Source organism: Anas platyrhynchos, chromosome 5 (assembly GCF_047663525.1).
Source record: "Anas platyrhynchos isolate ZD024472 breed Pekin duck chromosome 5, IASCAAS_PekinDuck_T2T, whole genome shotgun sequence".
Classification (NCBI taxonomy): Eukaryota; Metazoa; Chordata; class Aves; order Anseriformes; family Anatidae; genus Anas; species Anas platyrhynchos.
In genome coordinates this window covers 56,435,093-56,454,807 of record NC_092591.1, presented here as the reverse complement: position 1 = coordinate 56,454,807, position 19,715 = coordinate 56,435,093, and the positions used below count along the sequence as shown (strand labels likewise).

At 38.3% G+C, this 19,715-nt stretch overlaps 1 protein-coding gene across 8 annotated transcripts in view; it reads right to left on the bottom strand.

The window, feature by feature from the left end:
- The window catches only part of ANO3 (anoctamin 3), a 247,467-nt gene that overhangs the window by 33,548 nt on the left and 194,204 nt on the right, over nt 1–19,715 (bottom strand). For all 8 annotated transcript variants that reach the window (XM_038180718.2, XM_038180723.2, XM_038180726.2 and 5 more), the window contains 7 exons: nt 19,363–19,494; nt 17,901–18,007; nt 16,457–16,512; nt 14,092–14,213; nt 12,743–12,877; nt 5,278–5,374; nt 4–64 (listed from right to left, as the gene is read on the bottom strand). In XM_038180718.2, the coding sequence (XP_038036646.1) occupies nt 4–64; nt 5,278–5,374; nt 12,743–12,877; nt 14,092–14,213; nt 16,457–16,512; nt 17,901–18,007; nt 19,363–19,494 (710 nt within the window). The remainder of the gene's footprint in view (nt 1–3; nt 65–5,277; nt 5,375–12,742; nt 12,878–14,091; nt 14,214–16,456; nt 16,513–17,900; nt 18,008–19,362; nt 19,495–19,715) is intronic.

Genomic DNA, 19,715 nt, shown 5'->3' with positions numbered 1-19,715 from the left:
TACCCCAGATTGCCATGAAAATAGCAAAGAAGACAGTCCCTCCATTATCAAACAAATGTGTAACCTGAATAGAAAACAAATACATCAGGAACAAGCAATATTGCTACCTTAACTTCTGCCCCAAAGAAGCCCAGAGTACATAACTTAAAAGCCAAACATTACAGCAAGAAGGCCTACTCACACATTTCTTCTACCAATGTTTGGCCCATTCCTTCACTGTTGTTTTACAGCCTATCACTTCAAGCCTCTCCAGGGCACTTGCTTCAGAGACAGTAAGAGCTGCTCTCTGTCCAGACAGGCTAAAAGTTACTCCAGAATTCTCCTTGTATCCTGGGTCAAATTTCCATTTGATGTTTTCTATTTTAAGATTTTCATAAGCTTAAATCACTTCAGACTTTTCACTTTTCTTCTTCTACATGTTACTTAATGTCCCTTTTGATTTCATTTTCTACTGCTTCTAAGCTATCCTGCAATTTCCGTGCAGGTAAGAATAATATATATTTATCTTCATCCAGAAATCTCAGCCTCTAAAATTGTTAGCGTATTCTCCTTCTTAAAAGGCTAGAGTCCCTCAACTCCCACAAATATAAAATAAATTCTAAAACACTGTTGGAGAAATGCAAATCTAAATTGCGCACAAGTTCACTTCCTGAATGTTTTCCTTTTGTTGGATTTATCTTTTATCTCACTCTTCCTTATAAGCTTATCTGCTGTAAAATCCAAGATTTACCAGTAGAAAATAAGAAGTAGTTTCTGTTAGCCTAGGGAACACACTAAGCATCTGAATGAGTGAATGTGATGTCTCCTTATGCAAACATCAGAATTTATATTACAAAAATCCTGAGCTTCTTATATTCAAGTCATAAGAAGAAACAGTAGCTAAGAAGCTGAAATTAAGATCAATGCACTTTCAACAAATTTAAGGTTGCCAGTGGACAGCAATGTAATTTATACATGGACAGCAGGCCTGAATTTCTTCTAATGAAAGTTGGTTTAAGATGCTGCTGAGCATCAGTCAACAAAGCATAGGTTTCACATTCTTATATGAGTAAGAGGAAAAAAACAAAAAGGCAAAACTTAAGAAACAACCAAAGCACAAACCATTGTGAGATAATAGAGCAAACCACTTTGTCAAAAGACATATGTTAGAAAGATGATCACCTGAAGATAAAAATAAATAATTATAAAAAAGTGCAGCAAATTGCTTTGAAATGTATTGTCCTATACCATTGAAAAAGTTTATGGCTATTTCCTGCTCTCTGAACTCAGAATAGAACATCATATTCTTGAGAAGAATTTACTTTCACTGGTGTCGACTCCGATGAAAACTGTAGGACCAATCATCATTTTCTCATGAAAAAGGAACCCTTTCTTATGCCACTGGAACTGGGCAGGTAACCAGACGGAGCTGGGCTGTACCACGACCTTCTCTCCTATCTGAGGTTACTCTGGCCAGCAGGAACATCCTGTAAGCGAGGTGTTTGGGGATGCAGCAGCTGGCAGCCCGCCTCCAGCAGATTACCTAACGGGCTCCAGCAAGGGCTGCCCTTGCCCATGCGGATGGATTTTCATTCTTTCAGAGAAAGTTGGCTTCGTTGGGTGAGCAAAATTACTTGGTAGAGAAAACTTAAGCAAGCAAAAAAAAAAAAAAAGTTAATAGAAACAGTACTGCTTTTGTCTCTATCTTATTTCTTATTGAGTAAATTAACTCTCATATTGTGAGAATTTACTGAAAATACCACATAGATTTAACCAGTATGTCAGTTTTCTGTTTTGTTTACTTTTTTAAGCTTCTGAAGAAATGGGAATTTACTATCTGGTATTAGGTATCCATAAATCCAACATGGTCCCAGTACGAATCCTATAGTGGGATCACTTGTACATAGAAATACGTCCAAATATGGTTCCATTAAGGAAAATACAACCATAATGGGTATGGTGCCAAAAATGTGACAGGTGAATAAATGCAGTAGAGTACACCTCATGAATACTTTCAGTTTTGAATATACATGTGCGTGAGCAAGTGATTTTGGATATTCTGCTCAGTAGAGTGCATCTTTCCAAGGAAATAAACCAACCAAACAAACCCAACCCCACCCAGCCCAGCATTTTAGCATTGTTAAAAGTAGAAAATATGTATCTTGCTCTTGACATAGCTCTGTCTTGAGGGAAGGTGTTTGGAATATACTATTCAGTACCGCTCTCAGAATTAAGATTCGACTGTCTTACAGGCTAACTATGCAGTTGGAGTAAGTGTCGACCAGAGCCCTCCAAGCAGAAGTGAAATACCCCACAACTCAGTGCCAGTCAGTCAGCACACCTGACTGATATTGTCACCATCACACATGACTTTACACGTTCCAAGTCCACCCAGATTTAATACCCTGACACTGGGCCCTAGGACAAGGTGTGCTAGGAGCAGTACCAGCCAAAGACCCATTATGCATTGTGCTAGTCACCTCTGCTCATCAAATAATCCACCTAACGTGGGCAAGAATGACAGTTACGGCATTCAGCAATGCAGATTACAACTCAGACGCAGCATTCCCTTCCCTTAAATTAATAACTTCATTTTTAATGGGGTATTTTTAAATGGACATGAAGAAAGAAGGGAGGGGATGAAATAAACGGGCAGAAGCAAGAAGGAAAAATGCACCTTTTGTATTTTGTCTGCCAGCCTTGCAAGAAACTTGGATGAAAAAAAACATTTCAAGTATATGATTTGTTCTGCATTACTTTGTTTTATCCAAAATACTTCTCTAAAGGGAAATTTGGGAAATATTGGGAAAGAAAGGCAAATTTAATGCAGGAAATCCTGACAGCAGTTCTAGTAACATGAAATATGAACCCAAGTCCTTGTCTAAATGGGACAGGTCTCATGACATAAGCAGGTTTGGGGAGATCAAAGTGACTTCAATCAAAGTGAAGTCACTTTTCCTAATAAACTCAGTGTTAGCATACTTATACACAATGGGTTATTTCAAAGAAATGAAAAAAGATCAGAACACATCCTGGAATATGAATGCCTTTCCCTGGAATGAAACAGGAAAAGCTTCTTGCAAACAGTCCTTGGTTTGTGTGTGGGGAAGATGAAGAAATAAGTCATGTTCCTACAGCAACAAAACCAGAAGGAAAGCCAGATAAGTTCCACTTCAGGTACAGGAAAGAAAGGAGGAAGTGCCATTTCCATTTCTCAGCAGATTGGATGCCTTATTTTCAAATAGGTTACTTCTATTTATATTATTAATGATGCTTCAGAAAGTACAAAGGAGTATTTGAAATCAGACTGTAGTTCTCTAGCTTTACAGATTGCTTTCATTCACTACTTTCTGTGCAGGCACAGAGGAATTGCTGACATACGTTTGGGTATTTGCTGCTCCACTCAAACAACACAGCAGCATCCAGCAGGATCACAAGCCCTTCTGGAAACCTGACATTTCCTAGCGAGAGAAACGAGTGAAGCTGCAGTGTAATTTTCTTTAGAGACAACATGGTGAGTGAAGGCATTACAGTTACATCCTCAGTTATAAAAAGCTCATTTTTTCGCCATTGAAAAGGCCAGATGGTAATCATATTCCTTCCCAAAGAGAAGTCTCTCTCTACCCCTTGAGAATCAGTTTTTTGAAGTACGCATTACCTGTGTATGCAGAAAACATACATAACATGATTAGAACCAATTGGGGGAGATCCAGAAGAGGCAAATCCTAGTAGAAGAAAAATTTTGTTTGTTTTCTGTGTACCAATCTAAGGCTGGCCAGTTTTTCAGAGCAAAACCATTGGCAGGAAAATTTGGGAGCCTATGTTATTTTCCCCAGGTTTTGTGGACGTTGGGAAAGAGTGCTCGTGAAGATGGAATATGAGCGCTTACTACTCATCTTCCCCAGATATCATCTGATTTTGTTTCAAGACAACTGGTTTAAAAGTGTGCAGAAGTACAGATGAAATGCCACATTTTTTCTGCTGCATTTAACTACTTACAATGTGATATTAAAATGCAGGACTTAAGCACAAGATGTAAGTGTAAATATATATGAGAGACAAAATTTGCTTTTATTAACTGGGATTGTTAAAATAATAGGACCTAAAATTAAAGGGTCCTGCAATACTAAATGTACTAATTTTATGTCAATGAGTGGACTACTGAATAAGTTACTTGTCATATTCTAAAAAGGGACATTTCTCAGATGGGATGTAAGATTTGCATAATGTTATTTCAATTGAGAAAGCTTTTACCTTCGGTACACATTGTAAAAACTTATGAAATGAGTTCAAAAAGCTAGGAAAAAAATTAATGCCGCCATATTTTGTCATAAAGTTACAGGAGTATTTAAAAATGGAACACAAGTTGGCCTTAAATATATTGTATTTATATAATATATAACAGTATAACATAAATGAAAAACAACTTGTCCGTTTTTTAAATTTTGCATTAAAAAATAGAAAGCTAAATTAAAAAAATACAAATATTTTTTTTTCCAAGATCATATGTTTTTCAAATATTGCTTCACACATACTTTTGAAATGTTGAGTTTCACTCCAAGTCCTGTCTAAATACCAAATATAAAAATTTAATGAAAATTGATTTTTCTCTTCCACTTTGCTTAGTCTTGTTGCATTGCCACAACCTAGAGACAATCACCGCTCCACAAATAGAAACTTCTGAATAAGATTTGTCTTATGGGCTAAAGAATTACAAGAAAAATGGCAAGGCTGCTCTTCGTGTTATGAACATTAGCACACAACAAAATATATATTACTCACTTGTTAACACTGCACATACACTGAAGTGCTTATGATTAGTTAAGCTTGCAGGACAGCTTATTGTAGAAAAATATTTTATTGTGTAAACTCTTTGCATTATTTTGAAAAAGAAAAGCACACCATAGACACATTGAAATCCTAGGTGATGCTGGAGAATTCCTTTAGCAGGAGCAGAATTTCAATTAACAAACAACCAAGGAAAACAAAGCAAGAAGTTAATTTTAAGGGAAAGTAGGATAAAACTTCCAAGAAAAGTTTTGTTGCTCAGGGGACTTTATAAATTGATCGAAATATTAAGGATTCTGTAAGGAAATGTTTTAAAAAAGTAAAACAAGTTTTAGAGTCATCTCTGAATATTTCAGATTATTCCCTTATTAGAAGCACGGATTGCAGAGGTTGAAAACTCTGTAGATAAACAACACATTTTGCAGTCTTTGCTGGAACAAGGCTGCCATTACATAATAAAAGTGGACCTTGAGACAAAAATTATCTTGATAGCAGTAAGCTAATAATTACCTTGGCGTATATGCAGCTTTCATTGAGTTTTTGTAGTGTGCAATTGCGTTCACACATAGGGCACATGATGGTTTCATTTGCCTCGCAGATCTCTTTGCTTTAGTATAAGATAGGAAAACAAAGGTTACAAACATGCAATGAGCACTCGCAAGATTTTCTGAGGCTGCACCATTTGTGGCCTCTGTTTGTTAACACCATGCCTACACCACAAAACTGATACAATAAAATAAATTAGAAGTGAATATTTGGCACAAAAAGTTTAACCCCAAGTCAGTCACTACCCTAAAATTTTGGGCCCTAGAGTTGATGCAATATCTTATTGATATTTATCTGATACTTGTGCTTGTAAATATCCCATTTTCTCCAAAAGAAATATCACAAACTGAAGAACAAAATACTGTTTACTACTTGACATGCAAATTACTGCATGTTTATCCATATGATGTAAAAGATACCAAACACTAGAAGATGGACTTCGCCAATTTCAGTCAATTATCCCAGTTTACATCAGCTGAAGGTCTGTCCCACAGTATGGTTGCATACGTACCTAGGTCAGGAGGTCACTGTCTAAAACCCCACTGACAGGCATTTCTGGCATTAGCAGTTTAAGTCTTTGCATTTTTATTATGTATGGAAGATCTTATGTTTACATCAAATAAAATAAAATAAAACAAAACAAAATATCCTATTTTGGGGGTAAAATACCTTCAAATGTCATTCTACTGCTTAAAGAGCTTAAGATTTGGGGGTTATGAAATCTCTGACTTCACTGGGATTATTCATATTGAAAACATACCACTTAAGTGCCTTGACAAAGGCAAAGTAGAAGCACCAGAAGTGCAAGCTGAATTTAAAGGCAAATTTTAACTGCAGTGAGTAAGTAGAGAAACTCAGCAATCACCTTCAGCAATGTTGACATGCCTGAAATGATCCTATGTCACACTAGGAAAGTAGTGCTATAAAGGAAATGCCAGGAAATTACTCTCTTGGTTTGTTTTAGTAAACATTATGCTTTCATTCTCCTCATAAAACCTGAATTCACAGTTCTAATACTATATGGAAGATTATGTTTATTACCAAATGAATGCACCTATTAAATCCTGTCCAACGTAACGGTACACAGAAATAAAAGATTAGTGTTGCCCAGGTGTCACATTTGTGATCTTTGCTCATACTTCACATAACATCATAACCAGTAATTCACTAAAAACATACAACATAATGCGGACTTAAGAAGTTGTTCTAAGCAACCCTGAAAGCCAGAAAGAGCAGAGCCCATTGTTTCAGAAGTGCAGAGTAACAGCTTACAGTGTGTCACAAATGAGAATTTTCTTGATAGCATTTTCATGCGAAAAAGTAAGCATGAAAAATCATATTTCAACAAAGTGATATAATGGTTTGACAGTAATGCAGACTGTTGTCACATATAAGGCCAAATTCTACTCTACTCTAAATTTAAATTCAACATTATAAATGCTGGATTCTCTGTATTCTATATCTTGAGTTAGAGTCTACGTTTGTTTTTGATAACATGGAGTTTCAGCAAATTGTACTGCCAGTGACAGGTTACGTGCTTGAGCACTACTCTGTAAATACACGCGTTGCACAAGTGTTCGTGAGAAGTGCTAAGTTAATTGTTACTGCAATTCAAATCTTCACCATAACACAGCAAAATAAACATCTTTGGATTATTCTCACAGATCTGAAATCTGACAAGAGCACACGATGTGAATATGCCTAAAGCTGTGCTGTGTTCATGCCTGGCCTTTCTGTTTGACTGACAACAGTGTGACAAATTAGACCAGTGATAATTAATGAGGTGCACAGATGCATCGAAAGCAACCTTCTTTAAAATCATCAGATTTTATATAGAGTAATCAACATGTAATAGCTTGATAACTAACTTGAGAATAAAGATGTGTTTAAACAGGAGGGGGAACGCCTGTTTACATGTGTTGGTAGTGATAGGACAAGGGGGAATGGTTTTAAGATAAGATGGGAGATTTAGGTTGGATATTAAGAGGAAGTTTTTCAATCAGAGTGGTGAGGCACTGGAACAGGTTGCCCAGAGAGGTTGTGGATGCCCCATCCCTGGAGGCATTCAAGGCCGGCTCTGGGCAGCCTGCTCTAGTGGTTGGCAACCCTGACCAGAGCAAGTGGATTGAAACTAGATGATCTTTAAATCTTTAAGTTCCTTTTCAACCCAGGCCATTCTGTGATTCTGTAATAGATATGCCACATAATTTTTATTTATTTATTTTTAAGAAAGGACTTCTAAAGGACTATTATTTAAGCCCTTCCGTATGACAGACCCATTATTCACAGTTTAACTCAAGTAGGGCAAACGGATCAAAATATTTTTAAAAGTGTATGAAACCAGATATACCTGTTAATATTTATTTTTTCTTTCTGCACGTCTGAGCCTTAAAAATGTAATCCAAATTTTCTGGAAGCTACTGTGGAGTTCCCTTCAATTCCAGACTTTTTGATTTTTGGTTACATTAATTTCACAACTGAATCCTGGAACTAGTGGTTGACACACAGTCAACCTGGGGAACCTCAGTGCCAAATCCTGGCAATGGGAGTATTACCAAGCTTTATTCCAAACTCATGCAAGAAAAACAACATCTTCCATCCCAAACTGCTTTCAATAAAACTGCCATTCTTATGTACCTCTTTTACGATAAACAAGAAAAGTGTCCCTAACTGGGAAAGGAGGGATCCTCTCCAATAAGGGGCAAAGGCAGTGTGTGAGAGGGCTACTTGCCCAGGAAAAGAAGGAAGGGTACCACCAAAGGGGATCAAATATATCCTCAGCTTCTGACTTGCTTGTGGCAGCCAGGAATGAACTACGCAGCCTGTCTTGGGGTCCTGGGTCAGAGGCGTTCAGCAGCAAGAGCTGCCCTGTGACCACCTCATACCAGCCCCTGGGCATGGTACAGAGGCAGACACCTGTAACATTTTATAAGCAAGACAAACTGCTTCTTGGATGTGACAACGTTCTTCACAACACCCTAATTATTGCTGCACAAAAACTCTGGCTGGCACCACAGTCAATATTTGATTCATGGCAGCGTAACATGTATACATGCACATGCTTATTCTTCGCTATAAAAATAAAACGTTCGTTTTCTGCCTGCCGCCACTAGAGGGGGATTCACGATAGCTACCTGCAAGCCAACCACCCCGAAAGGTGCCTGAGAAGAGCATGCTTCTACAAAAATAATTTGATCAATTGGTAAGTTCAAATTTCGTGGTAAAAGAACACATGAAAACCATTTTTTCCCCCCACAGAATTTATAGTACTGTACGTTAACACTTCTTAACATCCACTGATTCCTAATTACAGGTATTAGTAGGATGAAACCTCGGTTTCACATGAAAAAGCATTGCCCTGAATAATACTGAAGTTGGGGTAATGCAGCATTTCCAACATTGCCATAATGCCCTGGCACTAAGCCTTAATTCCGCATTGTGACTGCAATGCCTGTCCTTAGATTTTGCCAGAGTCATGTATCTGACTCAGTTTCTTCTGGATGGCTGATAAACAGAGTTGTTTGCAAAAATTTGTAGACACAGTGCTCAAAATCAAATAATATATATCAAAACTAACATGAACGTTTACATAGTAGTTTCTTTAAGTGACTGCAGACACATCAGAAGCAAGCAGCTCACATCCCCAGAATATGGTGATAACAACTTTTAGGTTGTGCGGTCTCTCTGCCTGCTTATGGATGGCTCCTGTCTCCTCTACAGGTGTGAACTTTCTGCCTTACCCTCTCTACCCTCTTCTGGGTTAAGCAAAAAAATAAAGCGAGGAACAACATCTGCTGTCACTGTCCATTAAAATTACAGAATTACAGAATGGTTAAGGTTGGAAGGGATCTCTGGCGGTCATCTGGTCCAAAGACCCTGCTCAAGCAGGAACACCTGCAGCAGGTAGGTAATGAGGTGACATGGGTGATAGAGAAAATATCTACATATGTTTTATCAGGTCATAACAGTCAACTTGAGTTAGGTAAATGTTGTTCTTGAATCTACATCTCACAGCATGTCTTTCTCATTTGGTCATAGCAATGCACTGAGCTGACACGGTTGTGTCATGACCAGTCAGAGTGAACACACGGATTCACACCTTTGTAAACAGAGATGACCTTCTGCCCAGAATTAACACATCACCAGACTACAGATGTCCTGGGACTGCCATAAGCACACGACAACGGCCTCTGCATTAACACACCCTCTATCAATATTTTGAAATTAACACTTGTTCATCTTAGCTATAATAATATCACAGAAACACAGAATCATCTAGGTTGGAAGAGACCTCCAAGTTAGGTCCAACCTCTGACCTAACACTAACCAGTCCTCCACTAAACCATATCCCTAAGCCCTACATCTAAATGTCTTTTAAAGACCTACAGGGATGGTGACTCCACCACTTCCCTGGGCAGCCCATTCCAATGCCTCACAACCCTTTTGGTAAAGAAGGTCTTCCTAACATCCAACCTAAACCTCCCCTGGCGCAACTTTAGCCCATTCCTCCTCATCCTGTTGCCAGGCATGTGGGAGAACAGACCAACCCCCACCTTGCTACAGCCTCCTTTAATGTACCTATAGAGAGCAATAAGGTAACCCCTGAGCGTTCTTTTCTCCAGGCTGAACAAGCCCAGCTCCGTCAGCTGCTCCTTGTAGGACTTGTTCTCCAGACCCCTCACCAGCTTCCTTGCCCCTCTCTGGACCCGCTTAAGCACCTCGATGTCCTTCTTGTAGCGAGGGGCCCAAAACTGAACACAGTACTCGAGGTGCGGCCTCACTAGAGCCGAGTACAGGGGGACAATCGCTTTCATAGACCTGCTGGCCACACTGTTTCTGTTACAAGGCAGGATGCTGTTGGCCTTCTTGGCCACCTGAGCACACTGCTGGCTCATATTCAGCCGACTATCAACCATCGCTCCCAGGTCCTTCTCCACCAGGCAGCTCTCCAACCACTCCTCTCCCAGCCTGTAGCTCTGCTTGGGGTTATTGTGCCCCAGGTGCAGGACCCGGCACTTGGCCTTGTTGAACTTCATGCAGTTGGCCTCAGCCCATCGGTGCAGCCTATCCAGATCCTCCTGCAGAGCCTTCCTACCCTCGAGCAGATCGACACACGCACCTAAAGTGGTGTCATCTGCAGATTTACTGAGGGTGCACTCGATCCCCTCATCTGGATCATCGATAAATATATTAAAGAGGACCAGCCCCAGTACTGAGCCCTGGGGGAGCCCAATGGTGACCGGCCTCCAACTGGACTTGACTCCATTTACCACGACTCTTTGGGCCCGGCCATCCAGCCAGTTTCTAACCCAACGAAGCGTGCACTAGTCCAAGCCATGAGCAGCCAGTTCCTTGAGGAGAATGCTGTGGGAAATGTTGACAAAAGCCTTACTGAAATCAAGGCAGACCACATACACAGCCTTTCATCACAACTCTCTGCTCTGCCTGGCCGGTATCTTCCGCGCCGGCTTGTCTTTGTGCACGTGGGGACAGACCGCTCCTGAGCCATTAAGATTTCCCTACTGAGGAGTTCCCAGCCGTCCTGGACCCCTCTGCCCTTCAGAACCACCTCCCAAGGGACTCTGCCAAACAGTGTCCTGAACAGCTCAGAGTCTGCCCTCCGGAAGCTGAAGACAGCAGTTTTACTGCTCCCCCTCCTGACTTCACCAAGAAGGGAGAACTCCACCATTTCGTGGTCGCTCTGCCCAAGCCAGCTCCCAGCCACCACATCTCCCACCAGTCCTTCTGTTTGTGAACAGAAGGTCTAACGGGGCACCCCCTGGCAAGCTCACTAACCAGCTGTGTCAGGAAACTCTCTTCCACACTCTCCAGAAACCTCCTAGCCTGCTTCCTCTAAGCTGTACTGTATTTCCAGGGTATGTCAGGGAAGTCGAAGTCCCCCATGACAAGCGCTGGTGATTACACAACTTCTGCCAGCTGTCTGTAGAACTGGCTGCAAAATGGCGGCAACGCCTGATGCTGCTGCTGGCACCCCCTATGCCTCATCAGCCTCCCTCATGAGGGCTGCCAGGTCCCAGTGACTCCTTCAGCTGCCTCGATGCCGGAAAAAAAAAAATCACTGCCCTCCTCAATTCCCTCCTCCGCTGTACAACGTGTCTGCCTTGGAGCCGATTGCCTCGGCAAGTGTATAAATAACTGCTCCCCTCCCGTTGTAGGCATCTGATGCTATACAGCGGATCACCTAACTTTCAGGCTCTTGCTTCTGGAATAGAGTCCCAAGCCCCTTGTTGGTTCCTTAGCATGACGTTGAGGCACCTCAGGATAGGATCTTAAACAATCAGCCTCCATGGAGAGCAAGTGAAAATCTGCCTGTTCTGTCTGCAGCTGCTCAACTGCATCCAAAGGGAAAGACTGGAAAATATGGAAGCTAGCCTACCTTTGTCCTTCTGAGACTCATTCCCTGAAGCCTCCTGCAAGCAAGGTAACTGTGCATAGTTTCATGGCTAATATTATTGCATTTTATTGCATTTAATGCAGTCTGAAGCTGCCAAGTCTCTTAGGAGTTTGGCGTAAAACAGACTGTCTAAAAAAAAGCCTTAATTGCAGCACTGCAGAATATAACAACTGTCAGAAAATAAAGACAATTCCATAAAGAAATGCGAAGTACTGCTGCTCAAAGGCCAAGGAACACTTCGTATGGAATCTGATTTCATTGTGCTTACTGCCTATGAATTGAAACTGCTTGGAGCAACAGCTGCAGTTGTAAAACCACTGATACCCTTCTGTCTGATGACACCTGATGTAAAAAGGGTGCTTCCTCTAGTAACAGTTCCTAAAAATACAGCCAGCACTTAACTCTAACAATCTCATCGCTATTTCTAAACTGACACTCTCAGAGCAAATCACAACAGTGATTGCAGAAATAGAATAGAAACTTGAAAAATAGGTTCATTTCATGTGGTGGCAATGTCCTTGAAGCTGTTTACACCGAGTTAAAAATTTTCTTAAATTTGACACTATTAACTTTTGTATAGGAAAAAAAAAAGCATTCACAAAATAAGTTGAAGTTTTACAGCTCTACTATACTCTGGAGGTTAAAAACAAAATGGAAGTAAAAACTGAAGCATTTCAGTTTTTTCATTTCTATTTTTTGCCCATGAGCCTTGACTAGAATGATAACCATCGCAGTACATGTGACATTAGAATCAGTATTTGTTCATTTCTCTTACAGACAGAATTGGAATCATTGCAGATGCAGTGGTAAGAGCACTTGCTGTAAATGGCATGCACCCAGCTTGATGTAAAACAGATATACAACGTGGATGCACTTGATTGAAGAACCCAGTGCTGTATTTGTTTAGTATTGTGATTACCATATCTTTAAAGCATTTAAAAGTAAAATGATTTAACCTATGCAAGACTGATAATATTCAACAGGCTATTATAATATTTTTAGATGGCATTTTACCTTACTTGGCTGGAATCCATCGTAAATAATCCATAAAGGAAAACAAAGAGCCCAACCAGGGCAGCAGGAATCAGCATTCCAGTATACCATCCCAACCAGGCAAAATACAGTCCAATTTTTTCACCAAAATATCGCCTACATGAAGAGGGAAAGCATACATTTTTTAAAGTTAAAACTTGTGGTGAACAATATCTATCTTCACAGTAGCAGAATAACTCTAATAAGCAATCACCATTGCAAACTTACAGTAAAACTATTGTCATGTTACCAAAATGTTTTAATTCGGGCTAGCACAATATTCTAGTGACACTAACTGCAGACTTACTACTAGAGCATGTATTTTGTAAGGATGTAACTGAAGCGCTCTGCAATTTTCACGTCCTTGCAATGACTAGGTAGATATATTAATTTAAGCATTGCTAAAATGCAGGAAACTTTATTTACACACACAAACACACAGATACAAACACAGTTTCTGGAAAGGAATAACATAAGCTTGTATGGCCTAATAATTCCGTTATAAAAATAATTTATGATGGATAATCATATAATATGACATATTTTGAAGTATTACCAGGTAGAAAATATTTTAGATTGAAAACACAAGCTAAAGTTTCAGCTTTAATTCTTCAAAATGTGGATATCAGTTACTATAAAAGACAAAGTAGCAGTGAAAAAAAGTAAATCCTGGATCTGGATGATCCTATTAGATTAGCACAGAATTGTTGCGTAGCACATTCTTAGCTCCACAGCCTTCAGTGGAACAACATTGGTCATAATCATTGTTTATGATTGTCACATCAGGAGTAAGAACAGACATCAAGGAAAACCGAATTACTGGTATTCTGTATCCAAGTTGAGGAAAATACGAAACCCAAACAACACAGTTACTTAACTGCAATTAACGATATTTCTCTTCTTTACAGTTGGGAACCTATGACATTAATTACACATATATAAACAGAATTTTATTTAAACCCACAAGGAAACTTCGGATCCCCAGTGGATCTGGTAACTCTGTCCATGTGGGTAACAGACTCTGCGTTCAAAAGTGCTGTCATGAGGGGCAGGTGTCTCTGATCAGCAGACCACTTCATGGGTATTTTCACCCTGTTAACTATCAAGCAGCTGGATCTATGTGCCTTTATTCAGCCTCACTTGAAATCAATAGCCTTGCACAAAAGACCATCCATAAGAAGCCATTTAGAAAATTCCGGTCTTTCCTGATCATAGAGAATAGCTAAATTTTACAGTGAAGTGTAAGGACAATGGATTTAGCAGTATGATTTGTGTGTTGTTATCGGGCTACTTGTTTCACAGTAGCAAGCTGCTTTTCGAAGTACTAATACCTGATTAAATCAAGAGGTTGGTATTTGTACCACATTCCCCACCGTGCCCAACGCTCGTATAAAAGGTGTCTGTGATTCTGAGCTCCGTGCGTTTTGATGGGATGTCTGCTTTTGTGGCTTCCCTGAAAAGCACAAATAAATAACAATATATTGCCAGACTCTATAGAATATAAATACATTTCTTAGATATTTGAATATAATTTTAAATTATGATTTCACTATGCTTATTTAATAAGTTTCAATTTGTTACGGACAACTCTAGGAGACCTCACCTACAGATAACGTGAGCCTATGAGAGAGAGATGGTAAATACACTTCTGAAATGGCCAATTTCTCTAAGAATTAATGACAAAATCATACTAGCACAAGGCTATAAAGACCTACACAACTCTATATTACTTCAAGAACAGTGCTTCTACTTCAATTTTTCAAAAATTTGCATGAGATGTGTTTGTGGTATCTTTTTGTTTTTTTCCCATAAAATTTCAGAAAATTCTTGTAGGTCAACCTGATCCTTCTCTCCTAGACATTTCCTATGACTGTGGTACATATTCCTTACGATGACGGAAACAACAGAACTGGCATTATTTTGAAGCCTGCACAGAAGTCTCAGAGGCATTAAAATCAAAACAGAATCAATCTGGCTCAAAAAGAGTCCTTGCCTGACATTTACACACCGCCTGACAGCCTGAAAGAACAGCCTCATGCGCAGCAACTGAGAAGTAACATGGATTCACTAGACCCATCCTAAACAGAATTGCTTGTATTTGCCATTTTACCCCAATTCTGAGGCAGGACATGTTTATTTGAACTTCTTCCCCCCGAAATGTCCTTTCATTAGACAACTCTCAATTATGGTAAAAAAAATTGTTCATCAAACAACTGCAAGTAATCCAAACTACTTCTTGGTAAGAGTCAGATTTGTGAACCTGATAAATTCAAGCTGTTTAGTCATTTAGATTTTTATAATTTATTTGAAATAGTGAACATTCCTCACATTGAAAGAGTGTTATTTACTTGTTGGAGTCTGCTGACCCCTCTGGTTTAAGAATGACTTAAAAACAATGTTCCGCATTAAAGTCAGCAAAGAGCCATACCAAAATGTTAGCACAGAGTGGCCTTTGCAACACTGAGAAGTTCCTAGGAACAGAATATCAGCTTATTCTCACAGTCTGAATGAATGCAATGCGTAAAGCATTAGCCAGCATGTACATTTTAGGTATTTTTTTCGTACTTCCTTCTGCATTGCTTATCTATGACAGAGTCCAAGTCTCAGTGTTCACTCTGGGACTGAATTTCTCATTTGCCTGTGTGATTAAAAAAAAAAGTGCAGGGTGTTTAACCACTATCCTTAGCACCAGTTAAGCTGCAATTAAGATGAGTGGCTTAAATATGTGACTTCATTAAGCTTATACTGAAACTCTGAAACTGAAGCTTGTGATATAACAAAGGAATATATACAGGAAATGCATATGAGAGCATGGATTTGGAAGCCAGAGAAAGCTTCACAGTTTTTTTTTTCTGTCAGTATGACTAGCTTTTTCCTACAGTCTGTAATGCCCTACTGAAGCGTTAACAATTATATTCATTTATTTACCTAAAATATTCCTTCTCTGTATTCCCTGCATTTAATTATTTATACCATATTAAAAATTACTTTCAATTTGTAAAGCATAGGCCAATCCTTTGAAACACAAGATCAAGTCACAGTATTCAGCCAATCAACCAGAGTTCACGGCTGCAATTACCAGCTACTGATCAGCATTTATCTGATCAAACCAAAGATCTGTGGCTTGCTTCTTTCCTTTCAATGCACAAAGACTCTCTGATAACCCCCTGAAGACAAAGACAAGTTTTTCATTTTTCAGTTCTTCAATAGACCTTAACCTAGTAGAATTATCAAGTAGAAACTATCCAGAACTATACAGAAAGGATTAAATAGGAAATAAGTAAACTGCTTCCCTAAATTTGATCCATTGCACAACCTATTTAAAAAACAAAACATTTTGAATGGTGTCAGGGAAAAACAATTTAACGCAACTAATTACAACAATTTCAAATAATAAACATTGCTGTTAAGAACTCCATAGGCACTATCTGCTTAGAAAAAAATATAATAGTCTAGATCGGTAAGATAATGTTCTAGGAAATGTTCCAGGATTATCACAATGCATTACATAAAAATAAATATTTTTTTTGTATTTCAAAAAGCCAACATTAAAGAGCTGTTAGTAAAAAACAAACAAACAAACACTCAACATTGCTTAGTGAAATAAAACGTTTGCAAGACAAAATAGATAACTATATCGTCAAAATATTAATGCAAGCTTTTATCAAAATATAAATACAAAACTAATGAGCTTACCTCATGTGGTGGAAATGCTGCTTCATAAGTTCCATTATTTAGTAATCTATTAATACCTAAAAGGAAAAAAACGCATTAGTTTGAATATGATTTTTAATATATATTGAACTTCACGCACCAAGAATTAATTGTCAGGTTATGAAATGAGAATGCAACTTCACATTAGATGCTCAGAATGCTGTTAAACATGACAGTCATAAATTGTTGCACTGACCGTGGGTCTTACTGATACCTTAAGCTCCCTAGCTCTGTTAAACTACAACTTTCTGAGGGCCAGTGTCTGCAACTTTGTTTTCATGGTCCGGTTCTCATGCTAGATCAAGTGTGAGAAAGTAGTTACACTCATGTTGTATTAATCAGAGCATACGATACAGATTTTATGGGTGACCAGATGATCTGGCACACACAGAGTGGCATGGACAGATGATCTTTGAGGCAGCAAAACCCCTGCAGGGTTAAAAGCTAACCTGTTACTTTTAAATATGAACCAGCTGAAGGAGTTTGTATCAGATCAATGCTCTGCTACAGCATTTTGGATCAGTTCCTAGAGTCCTCCTAAAGCCAGATTTATTTTACTATCAAAGCACGTTATAAAAAATAAGCAGTAACCATAATAATAACAATAAAAAGATTCAGTAGCCTGTGAGAGGATACCTATACAGCCAAGTTTACCCAAGAAATAAATTCTCATGACACATTTCAGATTTGCCCATTCAAACATAACATACAAATTACACTAATCTCAAGATGAAACTTGCCATCATCAATTTCAATAGCATTAGATTTCACCCTCAGTTTCTAAGATTTTCTAACTACTGCTTTTCTCCCAGAAACTCAAGTAACAACTTTCTGTAATTGCTGTTGTCTTTATAAGGCTTTAGTTGTCTATCTATATATTAAATTCTTAATTTATTTCCTGTAAACAAAACAGAAGATCATACATACATTCCCTGTTAATTGCAAATGAAAAGGAGTAACTAGACCTTTTGAAATACAGTACCGTAATAGAAGTGTCAATAAAAATTGAATTGCCCTTAAGTCAACCATCTCTAAGCTGCACTAGAGATCTCATATAATTTAAGTGCAGCTCTGATTCTGCTGGATTGGCACTGCTGGGTTCTAGCAATATCAGGGCCAGTCCTAAAAAACTCTTGTCAGTTTTCTGGGGAACGCATTATCTTTTGTAAGGCTCTTGATCATAAAAAGCTATTATAATCTCTCATATTTACTTAAAAAAAAAAAGAGTATTAAGTGAAAACTATTGCTATTTTTCACTGAGTTATTTAACAGAGTAATTGCTTGCAGCTTTCATTCAACTGTATTACTGGTTGAACTAAGATTTCAAGGGCATGGCAAAAATTAATCAAGTTTACTCCACTAAATACTATTTCAGGCAAGTAAAGGCATAAAATGGGTTAAAAAAAAAAAGATAAAGCATTCTTACCCATTTTGGATTTTCCATCTTCATACTTTGTTCTCTGTAGCATGTGATGCACGATTCTACTTCTCGTGGAGTTGCTGAAGAAGCTGTCTTTATTGTTTATTGTAAAACTAGAGAAATAATGAATGTCTTTCAATATTCAAAACAATGCACAGGTGTTGAAATATAGCTGCTCAATGTTTTCTTCTTAGAGTGATTTATTGTATCTTTATACTTCTTGTTTACTGCACAAGACATAAGATTTTGCATTCTGAAAGCATCTTCTCAGATCACCCCCCAGATTTGTCTTTATCACAGATTGTTGGGGAAAATGAGCAAATAAACCAATTCTTTTCTATTATGTCCTATTATCTAGGTCATTTCCATGCTGGATATAAATTTTAAGAAAATAATATTCAGAAGTAATGATCATTCTGAAATTCATATTACTGATAAATTGGCAGAGGCGCAAGTCAGAGAACTGCTACCATTGTTATTTAGGGAATTAAAAAACAAAACAAACAAACAAATAAAAAAAACAACAACACTTAGCTCCAGGCACTGGACACTTTAGTAGCAGCTCCACAGAAAATCCTAGGATGGAGCCAAATAACACAAATATTCTTTCCCAGATGGCTCAGGATTCTGAATGCCAGAAATCTGACATGAAGGAGCTTTTGCCTACTCAGCTGTGCCAAAGATGACACTCTTGCAATTCATAACGTCAGCTGAGCTGGTTGAGAAATAACACCGTGAACAAGTGATTGTCCCAATGCAATATAGTTAATTACTAAAAAAAAATAAAAATTAGGATGATAATGCAATTATTCTGTCCTTCTAGGGTATAGTCAGCCCACTAGCATATAGCTTCTTCACTTAAAAGAAAACAGTCTGTTTAGCCCAGCTTACATTTCTGCTTTATATGAACTTTAATTTCCTAAAGACTTATGACCAAATAATTTAAAAATAAACAAATAGCTAGAATATTCAAGACTGCTTTTGTCCTTAAAAATTTTTTTATATATATATACACATACACATAAATTCTTTCAGAGACAAATGCATTTTTCAAATGCACATTTGATAACAAAAACCCTGGCACTATTTTTAGCCCATTTCCAGGCGTTTCCACAGTTTCAACAGCTGTCTCAGGTTTTGCCTAAGTAAAATATGTAATTAAGCTAAGCAAACTTGAGCAGGTATTTGCATTTTGTAACGTAATGGAAAGCAAAACTTCTAAACCAAAAAGGTGGTGTTGATTTTTCAGTCAAATTTTTGCCCATACTACTCCCTGTGACTGTCATACAGCAAGTAACAGAGAACAGCTTTTAGTTTTAAGAGTAAATCCATAGAAAATAGCAGACATGATACTGGGTATTTGCCAGTGACCATCTGTTAATGGCTGCCTGTACGGCACTTGCTTAGTAGTGAGAAAATACAAAATCCTTCTGATCTCTGGCACTGTATTTCCAGTTCCAACACTTACTGGTGTATGCGTGCCCGGCTAAAGGGTGCTGTGTAGCAATCAGTCTCTTCAAGATCAGGCAGGGCCTCCTTATCAAGCTTCATTGGATTTCTGGGCAGCCAGCTTTTCAGCTCTCTCATATTCCTCTGCAAACTGAGATAGCAAGAAATCAAATTTACAACCTCTTACCTGCTTGCTATTTTGAACTCCATCACTGTATATTTACTGACATCATACTAGAAATTAAATGAAAGCAGGAAATTCTCCCATTAAAATAATATAAGGAGTTAAGGAGTATAATTAACAGTTGGTTTATTATTTTTTTTTCATTTTGTATTTTTCTTTATGTGATCCGATCTTGCAGAATTGACTCA